Source organism: Protobothrops mucrosquamatus, unplaced genomic scaffold, assembly GCF_001527695.2.
Source record: "Protobothrops mucrosquamatus isolate PMUCROS unplaced genomic scaffold, P.Mucros_1.0 scaffold1200, whole genome shotgun sequence".
Lineage (NCBI taxonomy): Eukaryota > Metazoa > Chordata > Lepidosauria > Squamata > Viperidae > Protobothrops > Protobothrops mucrosquamatus.
In genome coordinates, this window is record NW_015387411.1 from 164,717 (window position 1) to 189,402 (window position 24,686).

The 24,686-nt window shown below is 40.4% G+C and overlaps 1 protein-coding gene across 1 annotated transcript in view; it reads right to left on the reverse strand.

Annotated features, from left to right (window-relative positions):
• Window positions 1-24,686, reverse strand: part of LOC107291851 (sarcoplasmic/endoplasmic reticulum calcium ATPase 3) — a 65,296-nt gene that overhangs the window by 12,844 nt on the left and 27,766 nt on the right. The window contains exons 8-12 of the mRNA XM_015820885.1: window positions 11,283-11,371; window positions 4,599-4,701; window positions 3,192-3,323; window positions 2,050-2,175; window positions 126-344 (exon numbers count right to left, since the gene is read on the reverse strand). Coding sequence (XP_015676371.1) covers window positions 126-344; window positions 2,050-2,175; window positions 3,192-3,323; window positions 4,599-4,701; window positions 11,283-11,371 — 669 coding nt within the window. The remainder of the gene's footprint in view (window positions 1-125; window positions 345-2,049; window positions 2,176-3,191; window positions 3,324-4,598; window positions 4,702-11,282; window positions 11,372-24,686) is intronic.

Sequence of the window (24,686 nt, forward strand, 5' to 3'; positions counted from 1 at the left end):
AAGTCACTTTTTCCAGTGCCGTTGTAACTTTAAACAGTCACTAAATGAAGGTGTAAGTTGTAAGTTGAGGACTACCTGTATATGGCCTATAAAGATACTCTCACCCTCTAGCCAGCCTCACTTACTTCATAGTTAACAAACTGGCTGGCGTCATCCAGATGCATGTCCTCTTTCCGAGGTGGATGGTCTCTCGTGGCCAAGGCGAGGCAGCGTAGAGTGTCGATGCCGGTACCCCATTCCCGAATCTTGGAGAGGATCTTCTCTTTGATGGAAGAAGTCAAAGGGACTTGGTTTGCGCCAACACGAACATAACTGCAGCGCTCAATGACACTTTCCGGAGCGCCCTTGAGAAAGAAAAGAAATGAAATGTCTGAACTGACCCCAATGATCAAGCAGGTAAACTATGAGAGACTTATGCAAAATGTGTCTGTGGTTTTAAACTCTGTAAATCTTGGATGGGGTGAAGCTTTGCCATCTCTCCAAAAGTTTTAGTCTAATGTCATTTATTCATCTAATAAAAGAGGAAATTGGTAAATACTGTACCTGAGTAGTAAAGGAATTAATGGCATTCAACATGTTTGGAAGCTAAAAATCTATCTTAAATTTATGTCGGTGATCTGATTAGCTTACATTTGAGAATGTGAAGTTGTGCACGCTACTCAAAGGCTAAAGGCAATTGCTAGCTGTGTGAAAAATAAAAGTTTTTTCCTGCAAAGGATAGTTAATTTATTAGGCCAGAATGGCCTATTTTCTCTCTCCAAATAAGTTCTACCTTGAAAACTAAGCAAAGAGCACCCCCTAGTGGAAACACAGGACTTTAAAGGAATCTCTTGGAGATTAAGTCAACATTTATTTTGAAACAAAAACACCCATTCTTTTTCAAGATGTATCAAAGATATCAGGGAAAGGGAAGAAAGAGTGGGGGGGAAAATTATTTCCCTGCTTAAAGCAAAACCATTTCGCTTCTAAAGAGACAGAGTTTGATCCTTTACAGCAGGGATGGGCAACTATGGCTCCTTTACGATCTGTAAACTTCAACTCCCAGAATTCCTAAGCTAGTATGACTGCCTAGCTGAGGAATTCTGGGAGTTGAAGTCCACAGGTCATAAAGGGACAATAGTTGCCCACCCCATGTACTCTAGTCTAGAGAGCATTGTTTTTCAAACTTGGCAGCTTTAAGATGCCTGGACTTCAATTCCCGGAATTCCCATTCTGGCTGGAGAATTCTGAGATTTGGCCCACACATCTTAAAGTTGCCAAGTTGAAAAACAGTGCTCTAGTCCCTAAAGGAGTTCCTCCTCTTGACACATCACAGCAAACTCATCAACACATTAGACGACAGTATTCATAATTTGAGGGAATCTAAATTCCAAAAATATAAAATATTTTAGAAATAAAGGAAACTATCTTAAGGGTGGATGCAGGGAAACAAAGAGACAAATGAGAACGAGTAATGAGAATTGAACAATGACTCTTGGCTGGGATCCTGGGCAGGGATATTGCTGTGTAACATTTTGCTAAGATTCATATCTCCAAAAAGTCCATAGCTGCAGCAACCTTTGATAAGCCAGCGTGTGTCCCGTAGAAAAGTGAAGCCACACCACCATTTCACCTGTCAAGTTCAACGCCTAGAGCCGTGGTGGCGAACCAGAGGCGGCACTCAGAGTCCTCTCTGTGGGCATGCGCACCGTCGCCCCAGTCCTAGGCCTTCAGCTGGGTTTTATAAAACCTTTTTGCTTTAGGCCTCCGCCACCGTGTACAAAAAAAAAAGGTTCAATTTCAACTTCTCACAGGGAAAAAAAAAGATCTTGCAAAGTTGGAATTGATTGATTGGACTTTTTAGTCCCACCCAGTCTGCTGTTACCACCGCAGCCACGCCCACCCAATGGGCCATACCCACCCGGCACTCGACGATGCATAAGTGGGTTTTGGGTTGCAGTTTGGGCACTCGGTCTCTAAAAGGTTCATCATCACTGGCCTAGAGAAAGCCATAGCAGCGGCGCCTCTAGCTGTGCCTTCACCACAGCTGGACCTGGTGCCAGTAGTTACCTTGACAAAGAGCTTGCTGCTCGAGGAATTGTGACTGGAGGCCACAGGTGTGCAATACACAGACATGGACTTGCGGTCGCGGGAAAATTCAAGGGTGCATTCCTTCTTCATCAGCTTTTTGATCACCTGTAGGGGTGGGGGTGGAGTGAAAATGACAATAGGTAACCAGCAGAGTCCCAGCCATAGGAATTGTCCTTGAATATATATTAATATTTTTGTTAAGCAATGTTTAAATTTACAGATATAAATAAGTATTCTAGATACATAGATCACAAATGCAGAGTAGCATCTGGAATGCAAAATATACCGTCTATGATGCCATGCATGTTCTTTTCAGAGTATTATACTTGCTTCAGAAGGGGAAAAAAACATACGAAAGGGCCACTTTGTTTTCTCTGTGTGGACAAAAGGATGCCCTACAGAAAATACTGGTTGTTGCCAATAACAGTGTTGTATTTGTCTGCTCCCTTTGAGTCTGCACAGGAGGGATTTTTTTTTTAAAGCTACATTAAGCCTTTCAAAATGTAATCCTCTTCTGCTTTTTATTTCATGAAAATATCATGATCTAAATATTGATACTTGGTCACCAACGTTTAGTGACATGTTCTGGAAAGCCTCCAGAACTGCATTTGGTCCATTAGTTGCCAATTCTAGCTCCAGACCTTTCTTGCCAGGCCAAAGTATTATGGCATTGAAATAGAGACTTGGTTACATAGCCTAGAAATATTTTGCACCCAGCAACTAAAAGGGCTATCTATTTATTATCTAACAGATAAAAAATAATTTGCAAGTTAAAAACACTTCTGGATTTATTTACAAGGCTATTGTATGCATAACAACATGAATAGGTTACCAGCGAGTGTCAAGAAATCACCAAATTTAATATTTAATTATTGGATTTATGTCCAGCTTTTCCATTATGCAAATCCTCAAGGCAGCTTCCAACAATTAACACAGGAACTGGCCATGCTTTAGTGCTCTGGAATTGTCCCATTTCTCCCCTGCAGAGAATTGCAGCAATGGTTTATGGCTAGGAAGGGGCTTTTATTGGGCCAACCACGCTAAACATGGTCTGCGAGTCCCCATTTAAAGATCGCAAATACTTCTTGTCTCTATCCTGGAGAAATTAACCCCTTACTCACGGTATTGCAGGCACTGGCTCTTTCTACATTGGAGAAACTGCTGGTATCTGTGTTGAAAACATTCATCTTCTCTACAAGACAGGTCAAGGCTGTTTCTGTCGCTTCTCCCACCTTTTCATAAACTTTCTTGGACTAGAAACCGAAAGGGAAGGTGTAGTTAAAACAAAACCAAGATCCCCCTCACTGCAGTCTAGTTCGTTTATGTTAGTTTGGTGAGGAAGGATGTTCAAATCCCAACATTAAAAGCAAAAACAAAAACAGTAAAATAAAGAGTCTGATGTAGCATGTCTACTTAACACGTAGGTAGAAAAAATTAATTTCTAATTAATATATCTAAAAGGACATATTATTTCTACACATGAAATGGTAAATGGTAAGTCTTAGGATAATGATGTTGCAAATAATCCAGGCCTATCTGTCTTTACAGGTTGTCCCCAATTTAGGATCACAAGTGAGCCCAAAATTTCCATTACTAAGTAAAACAGTTGTTAAGTAAATTTTGCCCCATTTTACGACCTTTCTTGTCACAGTTGTTAAGTGAATCACCACAGCTGTTAAGTTAGTAACACGGTTGTTAAGTGAATCTGGCTTTTTAAACTTTTAAACTTTAAATTTTAAATTAACTTTTTAAAAAGTTTTATAATAAAACAGGGTATATTTCTTTTTTCTTTTACCTATTTTTTTCCTTCCCCCTTTTTTCTGCACTTTTTCTTTTTTTCTTAATTTGTAGGATTTTTATCTATTTTTAAACTTCAAGAAAATTATTAAAAAAGGATATACTTTTTTGCATGCTATTTTTCCCCCTGACAATTAAGGTATTAATACTTGTAATATACTTGTTCTTGCACATCAAAAGAAATGACAAATTCATTGTAAAAGTGAAGCCTTCTGAATTACAATTCCCTTCAGCTCCAGGCAGACTTCACAGTTCAAACCGGAGAAAACTCTTCTAGGAACTGTAGGCTGAGCTACTGTATGATTTTCTTCCTGATTTGATATATAATATATGAGCACCGGTGGCGCAGTAGTTAGAATGCAGTATTGCAGTCTAACTCTGCCTATAGTCTGGAGTTTGATCTTGAATGGGCTCAAGGTTGACTCAGCCTTCCATCCTTCCAAGATTGGTAAAATGAGGACCCAGATTGTTGGGGGACATATGCTGACATTTGTACAGAAAGGGTTGTACAGCATTATGAAGCAGCATATAAGTCTAAGATTGCTAATACTATAGCTAATACCAGGGCTTTTTTTCTCATAGAACACCCAGAATGGAGTTCCGGCACCTTTTTTGGATGGAACCTTGTAGGGTAGGCAAGGCGGATTGTATGACATGTGTGAGTTCCGGCATCTTTTTTTTTTTTTTTTATAGAAAAAAAGCACTGGCTAATACTAATAACAAAAACTCACCTCATTATAATCCAGCGAGGAATCATTGCAAAGAGCACAAATAGTTGCAAGTTCCACTAGGCCATCAAATTCCCCACACTTAACAGGGTGATCATTCTTTAAGCTGCCATTTTAAAGGGAGAAGAGGGGAAATAAAGTAAAATTTTATCTGACTGGCAATGAAGAAACCTATATACTTTGCAATCAAAATGCAGTAATCAATATAACAGAACAGTACATTGATTTTTTTATTATTATTTATTAATAGTAATATATCTTACCATAGCTTTCCTAGAGGAAAATTGTCAAAGAGACTTAGGACAAATTCCATATCTGGCAGGTAACCTGTTCCTGCAGTCATTCAGTAACATATTTCTACAAAATATAATTTTAAACTTTTGTCTGTCTCAGCCAACTTCAGGCCCTTAGCCCTGACTGTGAAACTGAATTCAAGAGGGGGAAAAAAGCTTTAACACAATGGTGGGGCTTATGAAGATGTTGGAACCAGCAGAAGCAATGGAGATCCAGGACAATTATTTCAACAGTGCTATGAAATCTTCTTCCCAGTGCCATTGGCTGGGTGCTGCTTCTCCAGGCTCAACATGGATGCTTATAGGTGGCCTAGTGATTAAGATGCTGGACTTGTTGAACAGAAGGTTGACAGTTCAAGACTCAAACACCGCGTGACGGGGCAAGCTTAGATAAATAGGTACCACTTCGGTGGGAAGCTAACAGCATTCCATGCATCTTGGCATACAGTCATGCTGACTCCATGACCATGGAAGCTTCTTTGGACAAAGCTGGCTCCTTTGGCTAAGAAACGGAGATGTCCACCCTCTCCCCATGAATCAGACACGACCGAACAGGGAAAACCTTTACCTTTTTTTAACCTATAGGTAAGACAGATAATGCATGCTACCTTCTGTTTCAAAAGAAATATCTCAAAATAACTGAACCACCTAGAGTTATTTATTTATTGATTGAATTTTTATTAATTGAAAAAAAATAGAAAAAAAATCTTCTGAAATTACTTTATTTCCAAATACACCTACGTTTCTGTTTATTTCTGCTTTTTTGTTAACAAGATAGAACCATTCCAGTTTGCAGGTCTCTCTTCTGAACTCTAAAATGCCACCAACTGGCTAACGCTACAACATTTGATTCTCTAGGACACTGTGAAACCGTAAGTGAGGGGGAGGGAAGACGAAGGGATCCAAAAGGAATGTGAGGTAGCAAGAGTGAGAAGAATATTTTTGATGATTTGGAGAGCTGTTGCCAAGTCAGAGCAGACAGAACTGACCTAGATGGATCCCAAATCAAGATAAAGGAACTTTATAGAAAAGCAACAATTGCCTAAGGGGGGAGCACAAGCAATGCAAGGAGAAGGTGCCAGCAGCACCTTCAGATGGGAGAAAGTTCTGATCTGAAAGCCAGTGGCAACAAGTATCATCTTCCTGTCCTCCAAATGTGCAAGAACTAAAACTCCCAGGATTCCCAGCCAATATGGTCATAGTTGATGACAATGTTGGACATGCTAGGATCTGAGGTTCAACATAGAGAATAGCAGATTGGAGAAGGCTGGTCTAGAGACACCCCTCCACCTGAGAGTTCGGATATTTAGTTAAAATCAGACTAGATAGATCAGCAATTTGGTATTTCTTTCATAAGCATCACTAGTCTCTAATTATTCTGAATCCTCCCCCCATGCCCTTAACATGTGTTCAGAGATCTTCGTCATACCAAATCACCTCATAGATACCTCACATTATTGATTGTCAAGAGGTCTCTAGGCCAGGGGTCTTTAAACTTGGCCACTTTAAGACTTGTGGACTTCAACTCCCAGAATTCCCCAGCCAGCCATGTTGCTGGGACTTTTCTTGTGCAAAAGGCATGCTCCACATTGATGGAGTACATCCTTTGCAGAAGAAAAGTCCCGGCAGTCTCCATATGGGAGAAATGAGAAGATCATGGGGCTGCTGCATAAAATAAGAGGAGCTTTGCCCATATTTTAGGCTAAGGCCTAACTCCTGACAACTTCTTATGGGAAGGCCAGCTTCCAATTAGCACATGTGCATGCACACACACAAATTTGTCCAGACAAATTCCTGTGAAAGAGCCTTTTTAAAGGAATGTCAGAAGAAGGCCGTCTGTCAGTGAGTGGTTCCTATGAGACTGACAAATTGTACCCTTTCCCCGATGTCTTGGACAAAGTACAGCTGTGATGGAAAAGGAACTTGCTAATTAAAGGCACACAAGAATCTTCACAGGAAAGAAGAGTTTACATTTCCAAAAGAAGAGGCAAATTAACACCTTTCTGTGCTGTAATGATCCTAGAGAAGCAGAATTAAGGGTGGTAAGTGGGGAGGGGGAATCACAGTTCTGTTTCTTCTTATTTTTAAGCCTTTTTGATTTTTTCTTTTTTAAAAAAACCTAAATATATCTCACAAAAATCTAAGAAGATTTGGAGTCAGTTAATACGGAATGGGACAACCCGCTGTAGCCAACTCTCCAAGGCCAACTCTCCACAGGACAACTCACTGTGGGACAATTCAACGATTCAATTTAATTATTTAAAATAATTTGAAAAATATTTTAAATTTTGTCATTCACATTTCATTCTGTCCCTCCTTTGGCATCTTTCATTTTAACGATTCTATTCCACTATTTCTTCGATATTAGTGTAACTCTTGTCCCGCGGCGAGTTGTCCCACAGCGAGTTGCCGCGGCGAGTTTTCATAGACCCAGCACATACCCAAATTGGAGACCACGAGAAAATCACTGGACTGGGGTTGGATAAAAAAATTGAAAGAATACGTGCAAAGAATGGGATATTGTTATCACACTGTGGCCAGGAAAATGACAAGAAGACACCAAGAGTCAAGCTGTACACAAGGGAGTTTTTGTTTTGCCTTATGTGCAAGAATCTCAGAAGTGAGACCATTGGGTAAATCATATTGCTACTAATTTTTTGTAAGGCTTTTGTTGGATAGAAACATCAGCAGTAAAATGTCAAGATGAGCATCATACAACATGAGCATCATGCAACATGAGCATCATGCAAATACCATAAGTATCTGCACCCTGATATTTGACTCAAGGATGTCAACTGAAGCATTTGAGTCACTTCATCACACTGATGTTGTCATTTGTCCACTGCAGACATTAAAAGCAGAATCATAGAGGCAATTCTGAACCCTGGGGAGTTTGGAGTGGGGAGGGGATGTGGGGGTTGAAATGACAGAGTATCACTTCATACCCAATTGGTTTGCACTGGTAGGAACTCAAAGGATTAGTTTTACTGGAGATTTATCAAATTCTGTTCCCATTAAATACTCCCCTATCAGATATCGCCTTGGATAGGTAGTGGATATCATCCTGGGATGCACCAGGAGTGAACGACCCTGGGATCCACTGGATCCCATGGAATCTGTAATTGTTTCTAGTGAACCTCTGGTAAAAAGGATGACAAAGTATGTTGTATGAGCATCTTGGGGGTGGCCCACATGAATGCATTTTCCTGGATATCACTAAAGGTGTGTGCAGGTCTCTGCATCCCAATGCTTCCACCTAGCAGTTCAGGAGTGAAGGTTATTTTGCGCATTGCACAACAAACAATGGCATGGGAAAAATAGGAACATTGTACAGATTTGCACTATGCTCCAAACTTTAGCAGTTAACAATCCACCATCTTCTGCTTTTATGGTCATGATTAATCTGGGGGAAAAAGGGAATATGCATCATAAAACATGTGGTAACCCCCGAGTAAACACAAGAGACATTAATTTCTAAAATACTTCTAAAATAAGTTTTCTCTTTTTTTGCCATTTTATACCCATGCATTTGACAAAATGCATACTGTATATATGAAAAACAGTATCTGTATTCTACTGGTATGAGGTGTTTCCAACACACAAAAGCACTTGCTGCATCAGTAAAATGCTGAAGAAAAATTACTGTGATATACGATGCCAGCAAGCTGACTTTTCTGTAATCACTTTATCCAGGTACATGGGTAATCGAAATAGAAAAAAAGATTCAAATGTATTGAAGCTTTAGAAAATTATTGGATCCAAAAAAAACCCTCAATTAAAACAAGATAGACAAATATATATTTACCAAGAAATACAAAGAAAATGTATACAGTTTTGTGCAGTTAAAACCCCTGAAACAGGACATGCAAAAATGGGACAAATTGAACCTAAAACTGCAAGAAAGTAAGAAGGTAAGAAAGGAAGGAAGGAAGGAAGGAAGGAAGGAAGGAAGGAAGGAAGGAAGGAAGGAAGGAAGGAAGGAAGGAAGGAAGGAAGGAAGGACTGAGAGAAATGTACAGATTTGCCCATCCTCACAGTCAAGAGAAAGAAAATGCTGGATAGAGGTCGGCCTAAATAATTTTCTGTGATGTGGGACGATGTAAGTAGGTCATCTACTGCATTCTGAAGTTTTCTAGTGCTATTTGTTTCTTGTTTCTTAGATTCAAATTTCTCCGGACCCTGCTCCAAAGAATTATTTCTTAACTATCCATTACTAGCCATCACTGACCTAGTAAATCCAACTTTCTATTACAACTATTTCTACATGCCTATGGGGCAGGAATTGTGGATTCCCACAAATCCAGAGAATGGAGATAGAAAGAATATATAGTCAGTTTAGCTCCTTCAATAATACATGAGCTGAGGGGAAAAATGGTCACACTTTCTCTGGTGAAAATTTATTCTGCTTATCGTTTCCCATGGCCTTTAAATAACAACAAAATAATAATTCAGAACTGTGCAAAATGTTTTTGACCCTGACAACTGCTACAGAGATTTCACCATGGAACTCAAAACATTGTCTCTCCAAATTATGTCGTCGGAGTATTTTGTGTCAAAAATAAAACAGAGATAAAAAGTGAATCGCTTAAATTAACATGTTACATCCAAAACTAATTTATACATAAGCAACTGTTATGGGTGGAAATTTATGGTGTGTACAGTGGAAAACATGTTTTAATTCTGCACCCCCATGCCATTATTTGGTTGAATTCATTCTTTGGGGATGACCTTACTTTGTTTTATTTTGAACATGATTCACATAATTTGTGGGGTATATTGCATGTCAGTTGTGGGACACCATCCCTCTCCACTTCTGGTTGGTGCCAAGGCTAATTTGCTTTTGGGGGTTTGCTTACAGTTTTGGGCTGAGCTTATGATCGTGGGCTTGTTAACAGTTCCCATGCTTCTGTTCTATGGTTTTCACTTTATAATTAGGGTTGTTTTCCTGGCTTATTTTATTGCACCTGGGTTTGGGGTTTTTTTAAAAATAAAAAGCAGACTAAACATGGCCATAAATAAATACTGCAGCTGGCTATATCATACATGTTTGTTGTATTAATAGGTCTACTTGTGCGTGCATGCAAGATTTGGGGGGAGGGAATCTGATGAAATTCAATAAAGATGTTGTCCTGTGATTAACCTGCATTTTTCAATTAACACCTAGAAGAAAGGCTGCTTAGACAAGCTAGATCTTTCTATTTAGTCTTGTGAGCTGTGAAATAACAAACTTCCAACCCTAATCCCAATCAGATAATTATCTCTCTCTTTTGTTGTAGCAAGTGCCCAGTGCCTGCGAGACACTTAATCCTTGTTAATGTCTAACCTTTGCTGATGCCTAAACTAAGCAACTCTGGGGGTGGAGGGGAAACAAGAGATTGCAGGGCTATAAAGCTTGTTCAACAAAAGCAACTCTCTTGTAAGTCAGATTCTGAAGACCTATGGGAGAAGGACAGGCAGAGCCTATGGGTAGAGTCAAGAGAGGAATCAGCCTGGAGTCATTACGTTCCCACAAACGGTCTAAATCCAACACCTGTGGAATTCCATTAACTGTTATCTAGCATCAATTTAGTGCTGACTGTTACCTGACTAGATTCCTAGGTGTGAGCAATAAATCAGCTTAACTGGACTTAATGTGGGGTCTTAATTCTTCTTACCTGACAAGACTGTCCCCACCACTTGGGGTTCACCACTGCAGATAGAAAGAGGCCCTTGGTGCAGTATGTAATTAATAGGGACAATCACCACCTTGAGTATTTGTAAAAATTATAGAGGTTGGATAAACATAAATTAAAAAAAAATAAAATTTAAACAAACATTCTTTTTGTTTTAGTCCTGGAATCGCTTTTAATAGTGTAAGCCACCTAGAGTTACCCTATGGTAAGATGGGCAGCCAAGAAATTGAATAAATAAAATGAAATAAATAAATAATATCCTCCTGCTTTGGTATCCATCCTACATTTCTAAATTAGCTGGCAATTTGAAACTTTCAGAAAAGAGATGCCAAAACAGCACAGCAAATTGAAAACAATGATATCACCTGATAGATACAGCAATAGAGTTGTTTTCCTTTTTAAAATGAACTGTGTAGCCAGTTTGGTATAGGCTAGAAACCAGAAGATTATGAGTTTCAGACATGCCTTAGGTACAAAGCCAGCTGTATGATTTTGGCCAGTCACTCCCGCTCAGCTCTAGGAAGGAAACATTGCTAAACCAGTTCTGAAAATGTTCTCAAGAAAACTGCCAAGACTTGTCCAGGCAATTTCGAGGAATTAATACTGACTCGGAGGTTCAATCAATCAATCAATTTTCAAACCTTGGGAAGTTTTTACATCTATGCTTCACAAGTTCCAACATCAATGCATAGTGCCTCCTAGTGGTCAGTAGAACTACTTACATTTGTCCCTCAGGGGTGTAGGTGGACCCAGTGATGGTGAACTCGTGCAAGCTGCAGTGACTGTCCTCAATCTTCTCCACAACGAACATCTACAATAACGAAAGAAAGAGAAAGAATGAAGGAGCAATTAAAAGATTGCACTGTTGAAGGGCTATTTACAAGTCACAAGTAGGTTTAAAGCATTTGTACATTGCTTTGTCACTGAAAAAGGAGACAATCTTGACAAAGACTGCAATCATCTGAGCCTGCAATCAGATACAATCACTAGACTACTTGAATGATGTTCAGGTTTGCAGCCCTCATTCCACCTTCTCTGACATAGCACAAGCAGTCCTCGATTAACTGATCATTTAACAATGGCTTAAAGTTACAACGGCCTTGGAAGAAGTGACCTGTACTCACACTTACGACTATTATACTACCCCTGCAGTTCATGTGATCACAACTGGGGCACTTGGTAATTCACTCGCATTTACAATCTGTTATAGTGTCCTGTGGTCACGTGATCATGATCTATGACCTTTTTTTTGCCAATTTCCAGCAAAAAATGACCATTGGGGAACCTGGATTTGCATAATGATTGTATGATTCGCTTAACGACCACAGTAAGAATTGTTCTAAAATTGAGTCCGACTGAACTTATGACTGCAATCACTTATGATGAAAATTTCGGTCTCAACTATAGTTGTAAATTGAGGACTACCTCTAACAAAGATTGTGTTAATATAATCTTACAATAAAGCAGAATTAGTAATCTAATTGATCCACTTGATAAGGCTGATAACAGTCTTGCAAGTTTGAAAGTGCAAATCTCCCTCTAATATCCTTTTTTTTCTTTTTATGATCCTGTAATCCCTTAATTCAGGTTATAGTTGGGGCGATTGGATGGAGCTGAGAGTTTACTGGCTGGATGCCCTTCCTGATGCCTACATGGAGTTTGCAGCAGATATTTTCTCTTTGCGCCATGAGAGAGAAACATCTGTTGCTACCCAGGATTGAAATCTCAATCTTCTGAGTGGGAGGTGAGCATCTTCACCACTAGGCCACCACACCACTCTAATTTCCTTTATACTCTGAGAAATTAGGGTGGGTCTCTTCTTGCCCTGCCCACTATCCAGTTGTAGACTATGCTGTTTCTTAACTTATTGTTCCCTAGGCAGTATCCCTGGGCCCAGTCTTCCCACATACTATTACAGACGTATATGGGGAATTTCAGAAGTCGTTTTCCATTTTGGCACCCCTTAAAATTGGTATTTAGGCAATTGTCTAGATTGCCTAGGTTTAGAACTGGCCCTCTGTGCCCTTTAAAACTCATCTTGCTGTACTAAGAGATGACACCCAAGGGCAGGTTATCAGAGGACAATCAGTGGGTGGGTGGAAATAAAGCCTCAGTCTGCTCCCACATTGCACCAAGGGAGCAAAAAGGGATGATGTCATTGCAACTAAATGCAGTCTGATTCCTGTTCATGTCAAAATTTATTCTGCTTTTATCAGAGTCTTAAGCAATTCTCAGCACATGAGAACTTTCTCTGTTGAGTTCCCACATTTGTCAAATTGTTGAATAACTAGGAAAGAGCTGTTCTTTTTCTCTCTCCCAGCCTCTTCAGATTTAGGGCTTTTACTACTGTACCCACGGTAACAATTTCTGCTGCTGTTTATAGTTTTACAATACAAAATCATCATCTGAAATGCTTACAATCTTCCAATACAACACCTTAAATTCATGAGTTGATGTGCTTCAAACTGTCCCGTGTTGAGATGAAGCATTTCATCTGGAGGTTTTTAAGAAGAGACTGGACAGCCATTTGTCCGAAATGGTATAGGGTTTCCTTCCTGAGCAGGGGGTTGGACTAGATGACCTCCAAGGTCCCTTCCAACTTTACTACTACTACTACTACTACTACTACTACTACTACTACTACTACTATTATTATTATTTGGGGGGAAATGCAAAATCTGACAATTATAGGTAGTCCTCAACTTATAACCACAATTGGGATCTGAATTTCCATTGCTAATCAAGGCAGTTGTTGAGTTGTGCCTGATTTTACAACTTTATTGCCACAGTTAAGCAAATCCCTGGAGTTATTAAATGAATCATGAGGTCATCAAGTGACTTTAAAGAGTTTGCTTCTCAGAAACTGATTGGGAAGGTCACTAATGGAAATCACATGACCCCAGGACATTGCAACTGTTGTAAATACATGCTGGTTGCCACGTGCCCAAAGTTTGATCACATGACCATAGGAATGCTGCAAGGGTCATAAGTGTGAGGATGAATAATAAGTCACTTACTACTCCAAAGCGCCAGAAGGCAGGACAAGAAGCAACAGTTGGAAACTGATCAAAGAGAGAAGCAACTTGGAATTAAGAAGAAAGTTCCTAAAAGCGAGGACAATTAACCAATGGAACAGCTTGCCACTAGAAGTCATGGGTGCTCCATCACTGGAGGTTTTTAAGAAGAGACTGGACAGTCACTTGTCTGAGATGATATAGGTTCTCCTGCTTGAGCAGGGGGCTGGACTAGAAGACCTCCATGGTCCCTTCCAGCCCTATTCTATTCAAACTTTCTGCCTCAGAAAACAGAAACAGAACTGAGATGTGGAAAAGGAAAGGAAATAGCTTTTGGTTACATGTTAGGCTAGCTGGTCATTCCAGGACCTAAAGATCCTTCAGCCACAAGTTTGGACTTCAGTTGATCTGGGCCAGAAGAGAATTAAATGACCCAGCCAGTTAATCAGCTAAAAGCAAGCTTTTAACAACTCTATATTTTTATATAGCACATCTTGCCTATCCTATCCCACAAATTTTGGGGATCCCAGTGGTGATTTGTGTATGGAAAGTGGGCTGTTGCTGTTGCTGAAACCTGGTTAACTTACCAGACAATGAGAAAGCAGTGAAGGGAATATGATGAATGGGGAAAAGTGACGTGGTGCTTAGTTGCTAAAAACAAAAACAGAATGGATATCAAAGCACTACAGATGCCTCTGCCAAAGACTAATTCTAGTTTTCAATGACTTAAACAAATAATCAGGCCAAACTTTCTGTAATTGGATACTTGATTTCCTTATTGATAGGCCCCAGTTTGTGCGAGTTGGAAGGAAAGTTTCCAACTCCATCTCCTTAAGTACAGGTTTCCCACAGGGCTGTGTCCTGAGTTCGCTACTGTTCACTTTGATGACCCACGACTGCTGTGCCAAATCTGCTACGAATCATATTGTGAAGTATGCAGATGACACGGCAGTGGTGGGTCTTATCCGGGATGACAATGAAGATGCTTATAGGGAAGAGGTGAAGGCTCTGGTGGACTGGTGCAACAAAAGTAACCTGGTTCTAAATGCTGATAAAACAAAGGAGATCACTGTAGATTTTAGAAAGATCCGGCATAGTCATACTCCACTCAGTATCAAAGATGCAGCTGTAGAGGTGGACAACAGTATTAAGTATCTGGGGGTGCAGATAACTAACAATCTGAATTGGTCTCTCCACACCTCATCCTTAGTGAAACATGCAAACCAGCATGTATTTCCTGTGTTGGATGAGGAGAGCACATCTCTCTCCTTCTGTCCTGCCACTTTTTACAGAGGCACGATTGAAAGCATTTTAAAAAACTGCATCACTGCCTGCTTTGGTGCCTTAGATAGAAAGTCCATACAGAGAATGGTAAGGACAGCCGAGAAGATCATAGGAAGCTCACTCCCTGGTATTCAGGATGCTGCTTATAAGCGCTATGTGCTTAGAGCTCGAAGCATTGTTAGAGATCCACACACCCACTTTATGGTCTGTTTCTGTTGTTCCCCTCTGAGAGGAGGTTTTGAAGTATTTCTAGCAGGACTACAGCTTTGTTCCCTATGCCATCCATCTGGTAAACTCGCAAGATTCCTTTTTCTCGCCATGCACATATATACATAATCCAAACTAGACTGTGTTGTCTCTCTGTGTCATATAATATATGTGGGTATAGGCATAATTCTGTATTTATTTATTTATTTATTTATTTATTTTTGTCATATTTATGTAGTGTATATCGGAGGTGATGACCCTTTGAGAGCTGTATGCAATGAACTTTCATTTTAATGTATGCTGATTAGTGTACATTCAAAGTGACAATAAAGATTATTCTATTCTATGTCAATGCGTGTGGCTTTTAATGGAGCTACCACAAATGTTCAAATATTGTGTTTTTTTGGGAGCAAATGGCAAGACTGAGGATTTATATGATCTCAGGCAGGTGAGGCTGGGTGGGTACAGCCGGGCATGTCAGTTATAAATAAACGGGAATGTCACAAAAGCATTTCCATAATTTAAAATAAACACAAAGCACTTGGTGAATTTAGAAATTTACATATTTTGTATATTTACTCTGCTCACACAGTAGCATTATTTATAGGCATGTGCTTCTTTCTTTCTTAATGTATCTTAGTCCAACCTATGCCACACAATTTTGGAATAATTGTTTTTTCCAACAGGTGGGATTTCCCACTTCTCTAAACCCATCTCCTTTGCTGACCCAGTAGCCTTCCCTGTATTTTCTTGGCTGTGGTTATTTCTGCACCAGTCTGGGCCTGTTAATGTCAACCCCAGTTCAGGGTCTGGCCTTCCACATATGGAAAAGTGTTTGGTATCCTATAGCAACCAAGCTTGGCATGCTATTTCTTCTGTCAACAAAGCGCAAATGCAAGCGAGGACGACGCTGAAAGTTCACCATGGAGAGATCTGATCACGTTCTCTTGTCTGCGCCCTTTTGCGTATGGTTTCATTCCCATTTTTCTTCAGAATGTAAACAGAGTGGCAGAAATAGCAGACGGCTAATCCCCAAACCGGATAGGAAAATATTTGATTCCAAGAGCCCTTTTAAAAGAGATTTGTAGCCTAGCCATCCACATGCAGCTTTTGTATACATACAAGGGTCCATTTACCTGAAAAGGTCTATGGGTACACGCTGCACTTGCTCCAAAGCTCTACTGGCTAAGGACCAAACTGCCCACTCATCCAGAGATGATTGTTCTCACAACTTTAAAACACCCAGCAGCTGCAGTTTCACTTAAAGTTGCTTTCATTATACCACCAAGGGCTCTCTGAACAAGGATGATCCAAATAGACTTGTTTAACAGAGGCAGAAATTCTGTTTTATTTAATCATCTTCATAGAAAGGAATGCCCCCATGCACCCCACCCATGTCTTGAGAAGAGGTATGTTGCAGACCCCATCAGACAAGGAATTTCTCCTGGCAGTGTCCAGGAGAAGACACTTTGCTGCCATGGCGCCTGCCCTCTGGAACAGGTGAGATCCTCACCCACCGTTTTGGCCTTCTTAAAGGGCTTGAAGGGCTCTGCCAACTGGCCTGGGGCCACAATGGGGAAGTGGCATCCTGGTGATGATTAATGAGGGTTAAAGAGCCTTGATGGTGCAGTGGTTAAGGTGCAGTATTGCAAGCAAACTCTGTCCACAGTCTGGAGTTCAATCCTGACAGGACTCAAGGTTGACTCAGCCTTCCATCCTTCTGAGGTTGGTAAAATGAGGACCCAGATTGTTGGGAGCAAATATGCAGATAATGCTTATACAGTGAGGCACAGAACTACGGGGCAGCATATAAGCCTATTGCTATTGCTAATGAATTAGACAGATCCCACCGCCTCCTGGTGCACCCTTTGCTCCCTTCCTCTCCTTCTTGGTCAATTGAATTTTAGCTGAATTTTAAATTTATGGTCTTTATTGGTTTAATGTTATATAGTATTTTAATTGAATGACTGGAAGCCGCCTAGAGTTGCCTTGGCGAGATGGGCAGCACAGAAGTTTAACAAACAAAGAAACAAATAAATAAACAGTTCTCTCTATCAGGAAATTCCTCCTTATTTCCGGGTTGAATTTCCCTCTGAGGAGCTTTCACCCATTGCTTCTTGTCGTGCCCTCAGATGCTATGGAGAATAAATTAACCTCCTCTTCCCTGTGACAGCTCTTCAAGTATTCGAAGACAGCTATCATGTCTCCCCTCAGTTCATGCTTTCCTTCCCCTTCCTTTCCATGTATTTTTCTGTGTGCGTGAAAGAGAATAATTAGTACGAACAGATAAGGATGCATTAATGTTGTCAGTGAGTAGCTTATTTTACAAGCAATGGATTTTAATTGGGAGTCATTAATTCAATTAGTATACATTCATTCTATTTTAGGGTTTATTTTTACTTTAACATCTTGGAAAAATATATGTGTGTCTATTTGTGTGTCTCTATGTGTGTGTGAGTGTGAGTGTGTGTGTATGTACCCATTTATTATGGAGAGAGGAATTTAACTGGCATTGGCAACAGGTTAATGAAGTAGGGAAGTATAGAGTAAGTAAGTAGGGAAGATTCTTATCCATGTCTATACTTCTTTTTCTGATTTTTATTTCTTTTGGGGTTGAATTGACTTCAATTCAGCATCATCACCTTTTCAGAGAAATACGGCAAACATCTTGCTAATTAGCTGAGGATTCAAATAGAAAGAAAAAAGCAATTTGACTAATCAAAAAGGCCGCCAGGAGGCACCTAGACACAAAAGCTCTCTAATTCCCTTTTTTTCCCAAAACAGATTAAAAGAGAAGGAGGAGGAGGAGGAGGATTAAGTCAGTCACACAGTCAGAAACACAAATAATGCCTAGAAATATTGGCTAGGAATGTGGCACCCAACCCAGGGTGAGGGACACAGCTATAAACACATAGCTTTTCCAATTCTCCTGAGCAAAAATGAAAAGCATGCTGGCTGGGGAATTCTAGGAGTTCAAGTCCATCTTCAAGTTGCCAAGGTTGAAAAAACACTGCCCCAAACCAACAACTAGTTCTAATTCCAACAGCAAGAATTTAGACCAGTCTTCCTCCAAACAGTGCCATATAGCAATAGCAATATCACTTAGACTTATATACCGCTTCACATTGCTTTACAGCACTCTCTAAGCAGTTTACAGAGTCAGCATGTGGCCTCCAACAATCTCTGGTCCTCATTTTACTGACCTCGGAAGGATGGAAGGCTGAGTAGATGTATTGGATTTCAGCCCCCACAATCCTTAGCCAGTACAGCCATGCTGTCAGGGATGGTGGGAACGGATATCTCACCCAACAGGGGGGAGAAAGCTGATGTAATCAATGGCAATAAATTCCCTTTTGATCTCATGAGGTTGCTCTATTTGGAAATTGAGAATGATTTCTTTGCACCTGCAGGAAGACAGCACCCTCCTCTCCCAGAGAAGGAAATATTTTGAGGGATATTAAAAAGGCAAAATATTATATTTCCCTAAAGCAGGGCTTTTCAACCTTTTCACCTATTGTACCACTTTTAGGATATGGCAATATCCGAGTACCACCAGTCGCCTAGCAAGGTGTCAAAAACTTGATGACCCAAAAAAAAAAAAGGAAAAAAGTGATAAAGTACAGGTAGTCCTCGACTTACAACAGTTCGCTTAGTGACTGTTCGAAGTTACAATGGCACTGAAAAAAGTGCCCCCCCAAGCCACAGCCGAGCAAGACACCTGCCTGCCCACCCAGTGGCGCTCTTCCTCCTGTCCGAGGTTTTCATTGTTGTGAGCATTTCTGTTGAGGATTGGCAGCGGGGGTGGGGTGGGGGGTGTTTGGTTTTTATTCCCCCCATCTGCTGGGTGGTTGCAGCAGGTTTTGGTCACTTCACATGACCCTGGGACACTGTGACCATCATAAATATGAATCAGTTGCCAAGCATCTGAATGTAAATCACAAAACCCTGGAGATGCTGCAACATTCCAGCTGATCGGCACTTCTTCTGGGCTCACCAGAAGCACCAGGATCAGCGCCCAGCTCCAGCTGGAGCTGGGCGCTGATCCTGGCACTTCCACTGAGCCCTGATAGCCCTGAAAAAGCGCCGATCAGCTGGAAAGCGGTACTGATCCTGGCGCTTCCGCTGAGCCCTGACAGCCCTGCAGCTCCAGCCATCTCTCCTCAGGCCTGTGCGGTGCTACTACCAGTTCAGCTCATTCCCCTCCCCCACTACCACTTTTCTAGAATGTTTGCGTACCACCTGCCAAGTGCCAATGTACCACAGGTGGTACCCGTACCACTGGTTGAAAAGCCCTGCCCTAAAGGATCTTAAAGGCAGAAAAAGCAGGCCCAGTTTTTCTTAATAGCCCCAGGCAGAAACTCAGCAGACCAGGTCTGTAGAAATGCAGATTCAATAATCCCATTCAGAAAGTCTGAGGTCCCATTCCTGAGCAAATGCTAGCAGGCAGAAGCCCATTCAAGACAGGATCTTTCAAAATCCCTTGGAGCAAAACTGATAGCTAACAATAGCAGAGTGATAGGATTAGAACCAGCAACCCCTCACCCATCCAACACAGGACAGAGCCATCAGCCACAGCCACAGCCCCAGGAAAGCAGGACATGACCTTTAGGACATAATAGGATTAACTCACCATCATCAGAATACAAAAAGGGTACATTCAGACTCAGGTCAAAGTACATGACACTGGAAATACAAAGCCATAGGAACAGGAACAACTCCAAACACAAAAGCCCAAGAAGGTATAAAAACCCACCACTCCCAGCAGCATGGGGTCAGCTGCTCCTGAGCCACATGTCTTGTGGTTCTGCTCTTCAATAAACTACAACCTTCTTTCTAAAGAAGTCTCCATTTTGTTTATTCCTGGCTTGGACTGGACCCCGATGAAGATTTTTCCTTCAACACACCTGTACAACATAACTGCTGGGAAATGAAATCTTGTCATCAAATGGCTATCATGATAGGGCCACCACATCTGGTACGCAAGAATCCAGATGACCATTAGATGACAGAAAGGCGAGTTCCTAGGCTGCCTTCTGTTTGTTATTCAGGTTTTTGCAGTTCAGATATTCAGATATTTATGTACAGGTAGTCCTTGCTTAATGGCCGGTCACTTCAAACTTATGATGCACTTCCCTAGAGTTATAAAATATTTTCAAAGTTCTGATGGCCACAACCCTCCCCCCTCATAGTCTTGTGATTGTATTTTAAGTCTTTGGCAACTGGCTTGCATTTATGGGTTTTTGCAGGATCCTAAGGTCACGTGATTATGATTTGCAGTGTTTTTTGCTGGTTTCTGGTGTTTAGTTCTAGTTTCTGACAAAAAAAACCCCATCCTTGGGGGAAATGGTTTGCTTAATGGTTGCTGTAAAAACAGACGTAAAATTGGGTATAGTGACGTGGTGATCCGCTTAACAACTACCATGACTTACAATTATAATTTTGGGCTCGAGTCAAGGCCTATCTGTATAATGGAGAATGTACCTAGTTATAAAGCATCAATTTATCATGTCTAATACTTTTCCCCATGGATGTGCCATACTGACCCATTTCCCCCCCCCCCCAGACATGTGTAAACCTTTCCAAAAAAAGCTCCAGAATACAGCTGTCCATTATTTTGATAACCTAAAATAGTTTGGGGTACTATTTAGGGCCAGAAGCGTTCTTGAAAATACAGATGAAGTTGGAAGCTAATATTTTTCTTTGCAGCACGCTTGCTTTTATTGCTCCACAATTTTAGTGCTACATTTCTAATGTCCACGTCTATGTTAAGACTCTAGGTTTTATTTGATGGTTTTAGCTTGTTACAAGCTGCCTTGGAAAACCTGCTTTGCAGGGCTGAATGCCAATTTTATAGATATAATATTTAAACATTTAAGATAAGTTTCCATTTTTTTAAAAAAAAATGAAAACATCTTTCTTAAATAAATAAAAGTTTAGGTGGAACAGGAAGCAGGAACTTGGCATTCAAAATAGACTCAGAGGTATGAGCTGATCAACAGAAGAGCAGGTTGTTATGCAGGAATATAATGTGTGAAGATTTTTAAAACAAGCACTTCCTTTTAGATTGGGATTGGTGGCTACTGATGCCCTTTCCAAATCATAAAATCAAATACAGGCCCTGTTTTAATTCCAATATATACTAGGGAAAATGGCCTGAATTATCATATCATCTAACTTTAAGTTCAATTTTAGAAGCCTGGTTCTTAAGCTCACCATTTGCTATCTACTATACCATTCAGACAAATAGAATTTTTTTTTTGACATCTTAGAAATGTTTTCAACAAGGCAATCCCACTGATTTCAAAAAACATGTGGACAACTTCTTAAACATGTCTGACTCCCATAGGTGGATACAGATTTCTTGAAGTTTTTTTAGTTTTAATTTCTGCTCATTAATTAGGAAACGTGCCTGGTAAATTATTCATCTGACTTTTACAGGCATCCCTGTGAAATTCCTAAGGAGGGCTGTGCTGTGAAAAGCGGATTTTGGAAAGTTTTTTTTTTTTTAAGAGAAAGGAACGAAGTATGTATAATAGAACAGACGTGAAGCTGTTGTTTTAGCTGAAGATCACATTCCTTTAAGTATATTTCGTCAGTGGTAGTGGGTGGACTCAGAATCGTTGACAGATTGTTGGGTGTGTATGTATGTGGGGGGGTATACGTGGGGGGGTGTATGTGGGGGGGTGTATGTGGGAGGGTGTATGTGCATGCATTTGCTTCTCTCTCTGAAATATAAAATGTCAGATGGGTCAAAGAATCAGGCTGACAGGGAAGGGCAGCACATGAGCTGGTTTTCGCAACCAATTAGGGTACCAAAGGGCTTTTAATTTAGGGGCTCAGGATACTTATCCTGTCTGAGAGACTTGGAAGATAGAGCAGAAGATTGATAGATGACCATCTCCAAGGTCTTGCACAGACAAAATGTAAACAAAGCATTTTGCATTTGCCCGGAGGCGGGAGACAAGGAGTTCCCATAGGTAGAAAGTAGAAAAATATGAAGTTCTTCCCTTGACTCTTAAAGTGGTATGTCTAGAAAAAAAACCATGTGGTTTTTCTCAACATACCTTTAGGTTGTCTCCTTGACAAAGCAACACTAAATAAAAATAGTCCTGCTTATGAAATCAGAGAAGAAGCGGGAGGGGAGGATGAATCACGTTGCTGACCACAACCTACACATTCTTGCAGCAATTAAGCTGGGAAAAGAAGAATTAAAGTGATTGATCAAACAGAGATAAAAGGCAGAGCACACCCTGGAAAGCAACCTACAAGTTTGGCCATTAAATAGTCTTAATTGTTTACATNTACATTCAAGGGCGTAGATTCTTATATTAAAAAGAAAGGTGTAGTTTCACATAAAGAAAAACCTCTAAGGTCAACCTATATAGGATACCCAGAACTTTGCAGATGCTGCTTCGGCACAGCATCACACCCTAAAACGTTGAAGATATCTCCCTGTGGGTGTCTGGAGAGTCTGGTAAAAAGAAAGGTGGAGAAGGTGGAGATGAAGCTCCACCAATTTTTATGTGCACCATCATGGCCATCCCCTTGACATTTTTGACCATACCCCATGGACACATCTGCATCCCCCAAAACCTTCAATACTTGTTTAAGATTCTAGCCTTTAGCCTTGGGGAGATGTGAAGAAAAACACTAAGCATAACTCTATCTTAGTCAAGCCTTACTCTTGCTGTCTAATGCTCAGGATCAATAAAAGAAGTGGCTTATTAAGTCCTTGTCTTCATGGGTTGTCCAATCTAATCACTCTTAGATTGTTAATTACTAACCATTATTGTTGGAGATAATATGCTGACTATGTAACCGCTTAGAGAGTTCTGTAAAGCAGCGGTCTCCAATCTTTCTGCCTTGGCGGACCAGCAGAGGTGCAGTGGCGGGGGGGAAAGGGGATGGTTTCGTGTGTGTGCGCCACTTTCACAAATGCATGTGTGCTCACCCACCATTTCCACAGCCCAGTTCTGAATAGGCTGTGGCCCAGCACTGGGCCATGGACTGGGGTTTGTTAAGCACTATGAAGCAGAATATAAATCAAAGTGCTATTGCTATTCATACAATTAAATACGTTTTTATACAGGGATGGGCAGCCTGTAGTGCAAGTATTTTTTATTCTGGCCCACAAACCCACCATTCCCTATATTTGGGAAACCATACCATCAGTTTTCAATAATTACACCCAGAATTAAGGGGAAAACAGAGAGAATTACTTGCTTGAATGATGGAGCCATGTCAACACAGATCACATTACTTTGGCCCTCCCCTCTCACTGAATGCATTAAAAAGTACGCTACTTGTAGTTCTCCCAATGTTTTGGACTTCAGCTCCCATCAGTGGCCAGAGGAGGTGGTGGAAGTTGTAATTTGAAATTGCTCGAGCAGTCATATTTAAACTAAAAGGGAGATGGATTTATATTTTATTTTCTTGATAATGTTTCTCTGCCCCTTTGAGTCAACATTTCGGTCAAAGAGAATTCATAAATACAGGGACAAATTCAGGTCAAAATTAATCAACCTGAATACTATTAATGACTTGAGACAATTTTAAGATTGCAAACTACAGCCTGATAAATCAGAACTTCAAGCAAAATCCAAGAAACCAAAAGCACATAGGATTTCCTGAAAAATAAAATGGAGCTTTGCTAGAATGTTCTCAGTAAGTCTTTGCTTTTACTCAGTGATTTGGTTGAAATGAAATTATTCAATATCTACAAGTTTCATCATCTGGCAAAAAAAAAATCTAGTTACGTACAACAGTTATTGAATGTTGTGTAATTTAAACCTTAAAATCATCGACACCACAAACCAAAATAGCAACACGCTATTATTCTGATTTTTATTATGCTTCTGGGTTTCTGTCAGAAGAGATGTGAATTGCAGATACAAATATGAAGCACTGAAACTCAGGATGCAGTCCCTCCATTCTGAACGAGTCATTGAAGCTCAGTGGGACTTGCTTCTGATAAAATATGTACAGGCCTTTAAGTATATATTTTCAAAAACAAGAGCGTGAAAATGCAGATGTCAAGATGGATAAATGTATTCTAGTTTTACATCCCTTATTTTAGTGTCAGATTCATTTCTAGCGTCCATGTAAAGTGCTTCCTTACAGGAAGACTGGCTGATGTGTTAACTTTTCAGGCATAGGCTGCATACGTGTCATATCTACAGTATTGATGAGCTGCCCAGAGTCAGGCAGCATGGAAATTTATTTAAAAACAATAATAATCATCCATCTTGCCTCACATGCAGGGCAAGGACAACAAGTTCCACACTTGCTCTAAATGCACATGCTTGAACAAATTATATCATTGCACTGTCTGCAAATTTGCCTTGCTTGGCAAGACTGAATTTTGAATAACTGACAATAGATTGTTACGACAGTTATGTGTCTGTTCATCTATTTTTAATATCCTCATAGATATTTTAAAAGACTGTACAGACAGACCAGATATATCAGGGCAGAGTTATTACTGCTTAGCGGGATGGAAGAAACTGAAAACAGAAAAACTGAAGTGTAAGAAAATGTAGTATCTGGATCAGCTTCACTGGGACCCACGACAGTTCCATCTACATCTATTGCCACCCTGGCCACCCACTCAAAACCACTACC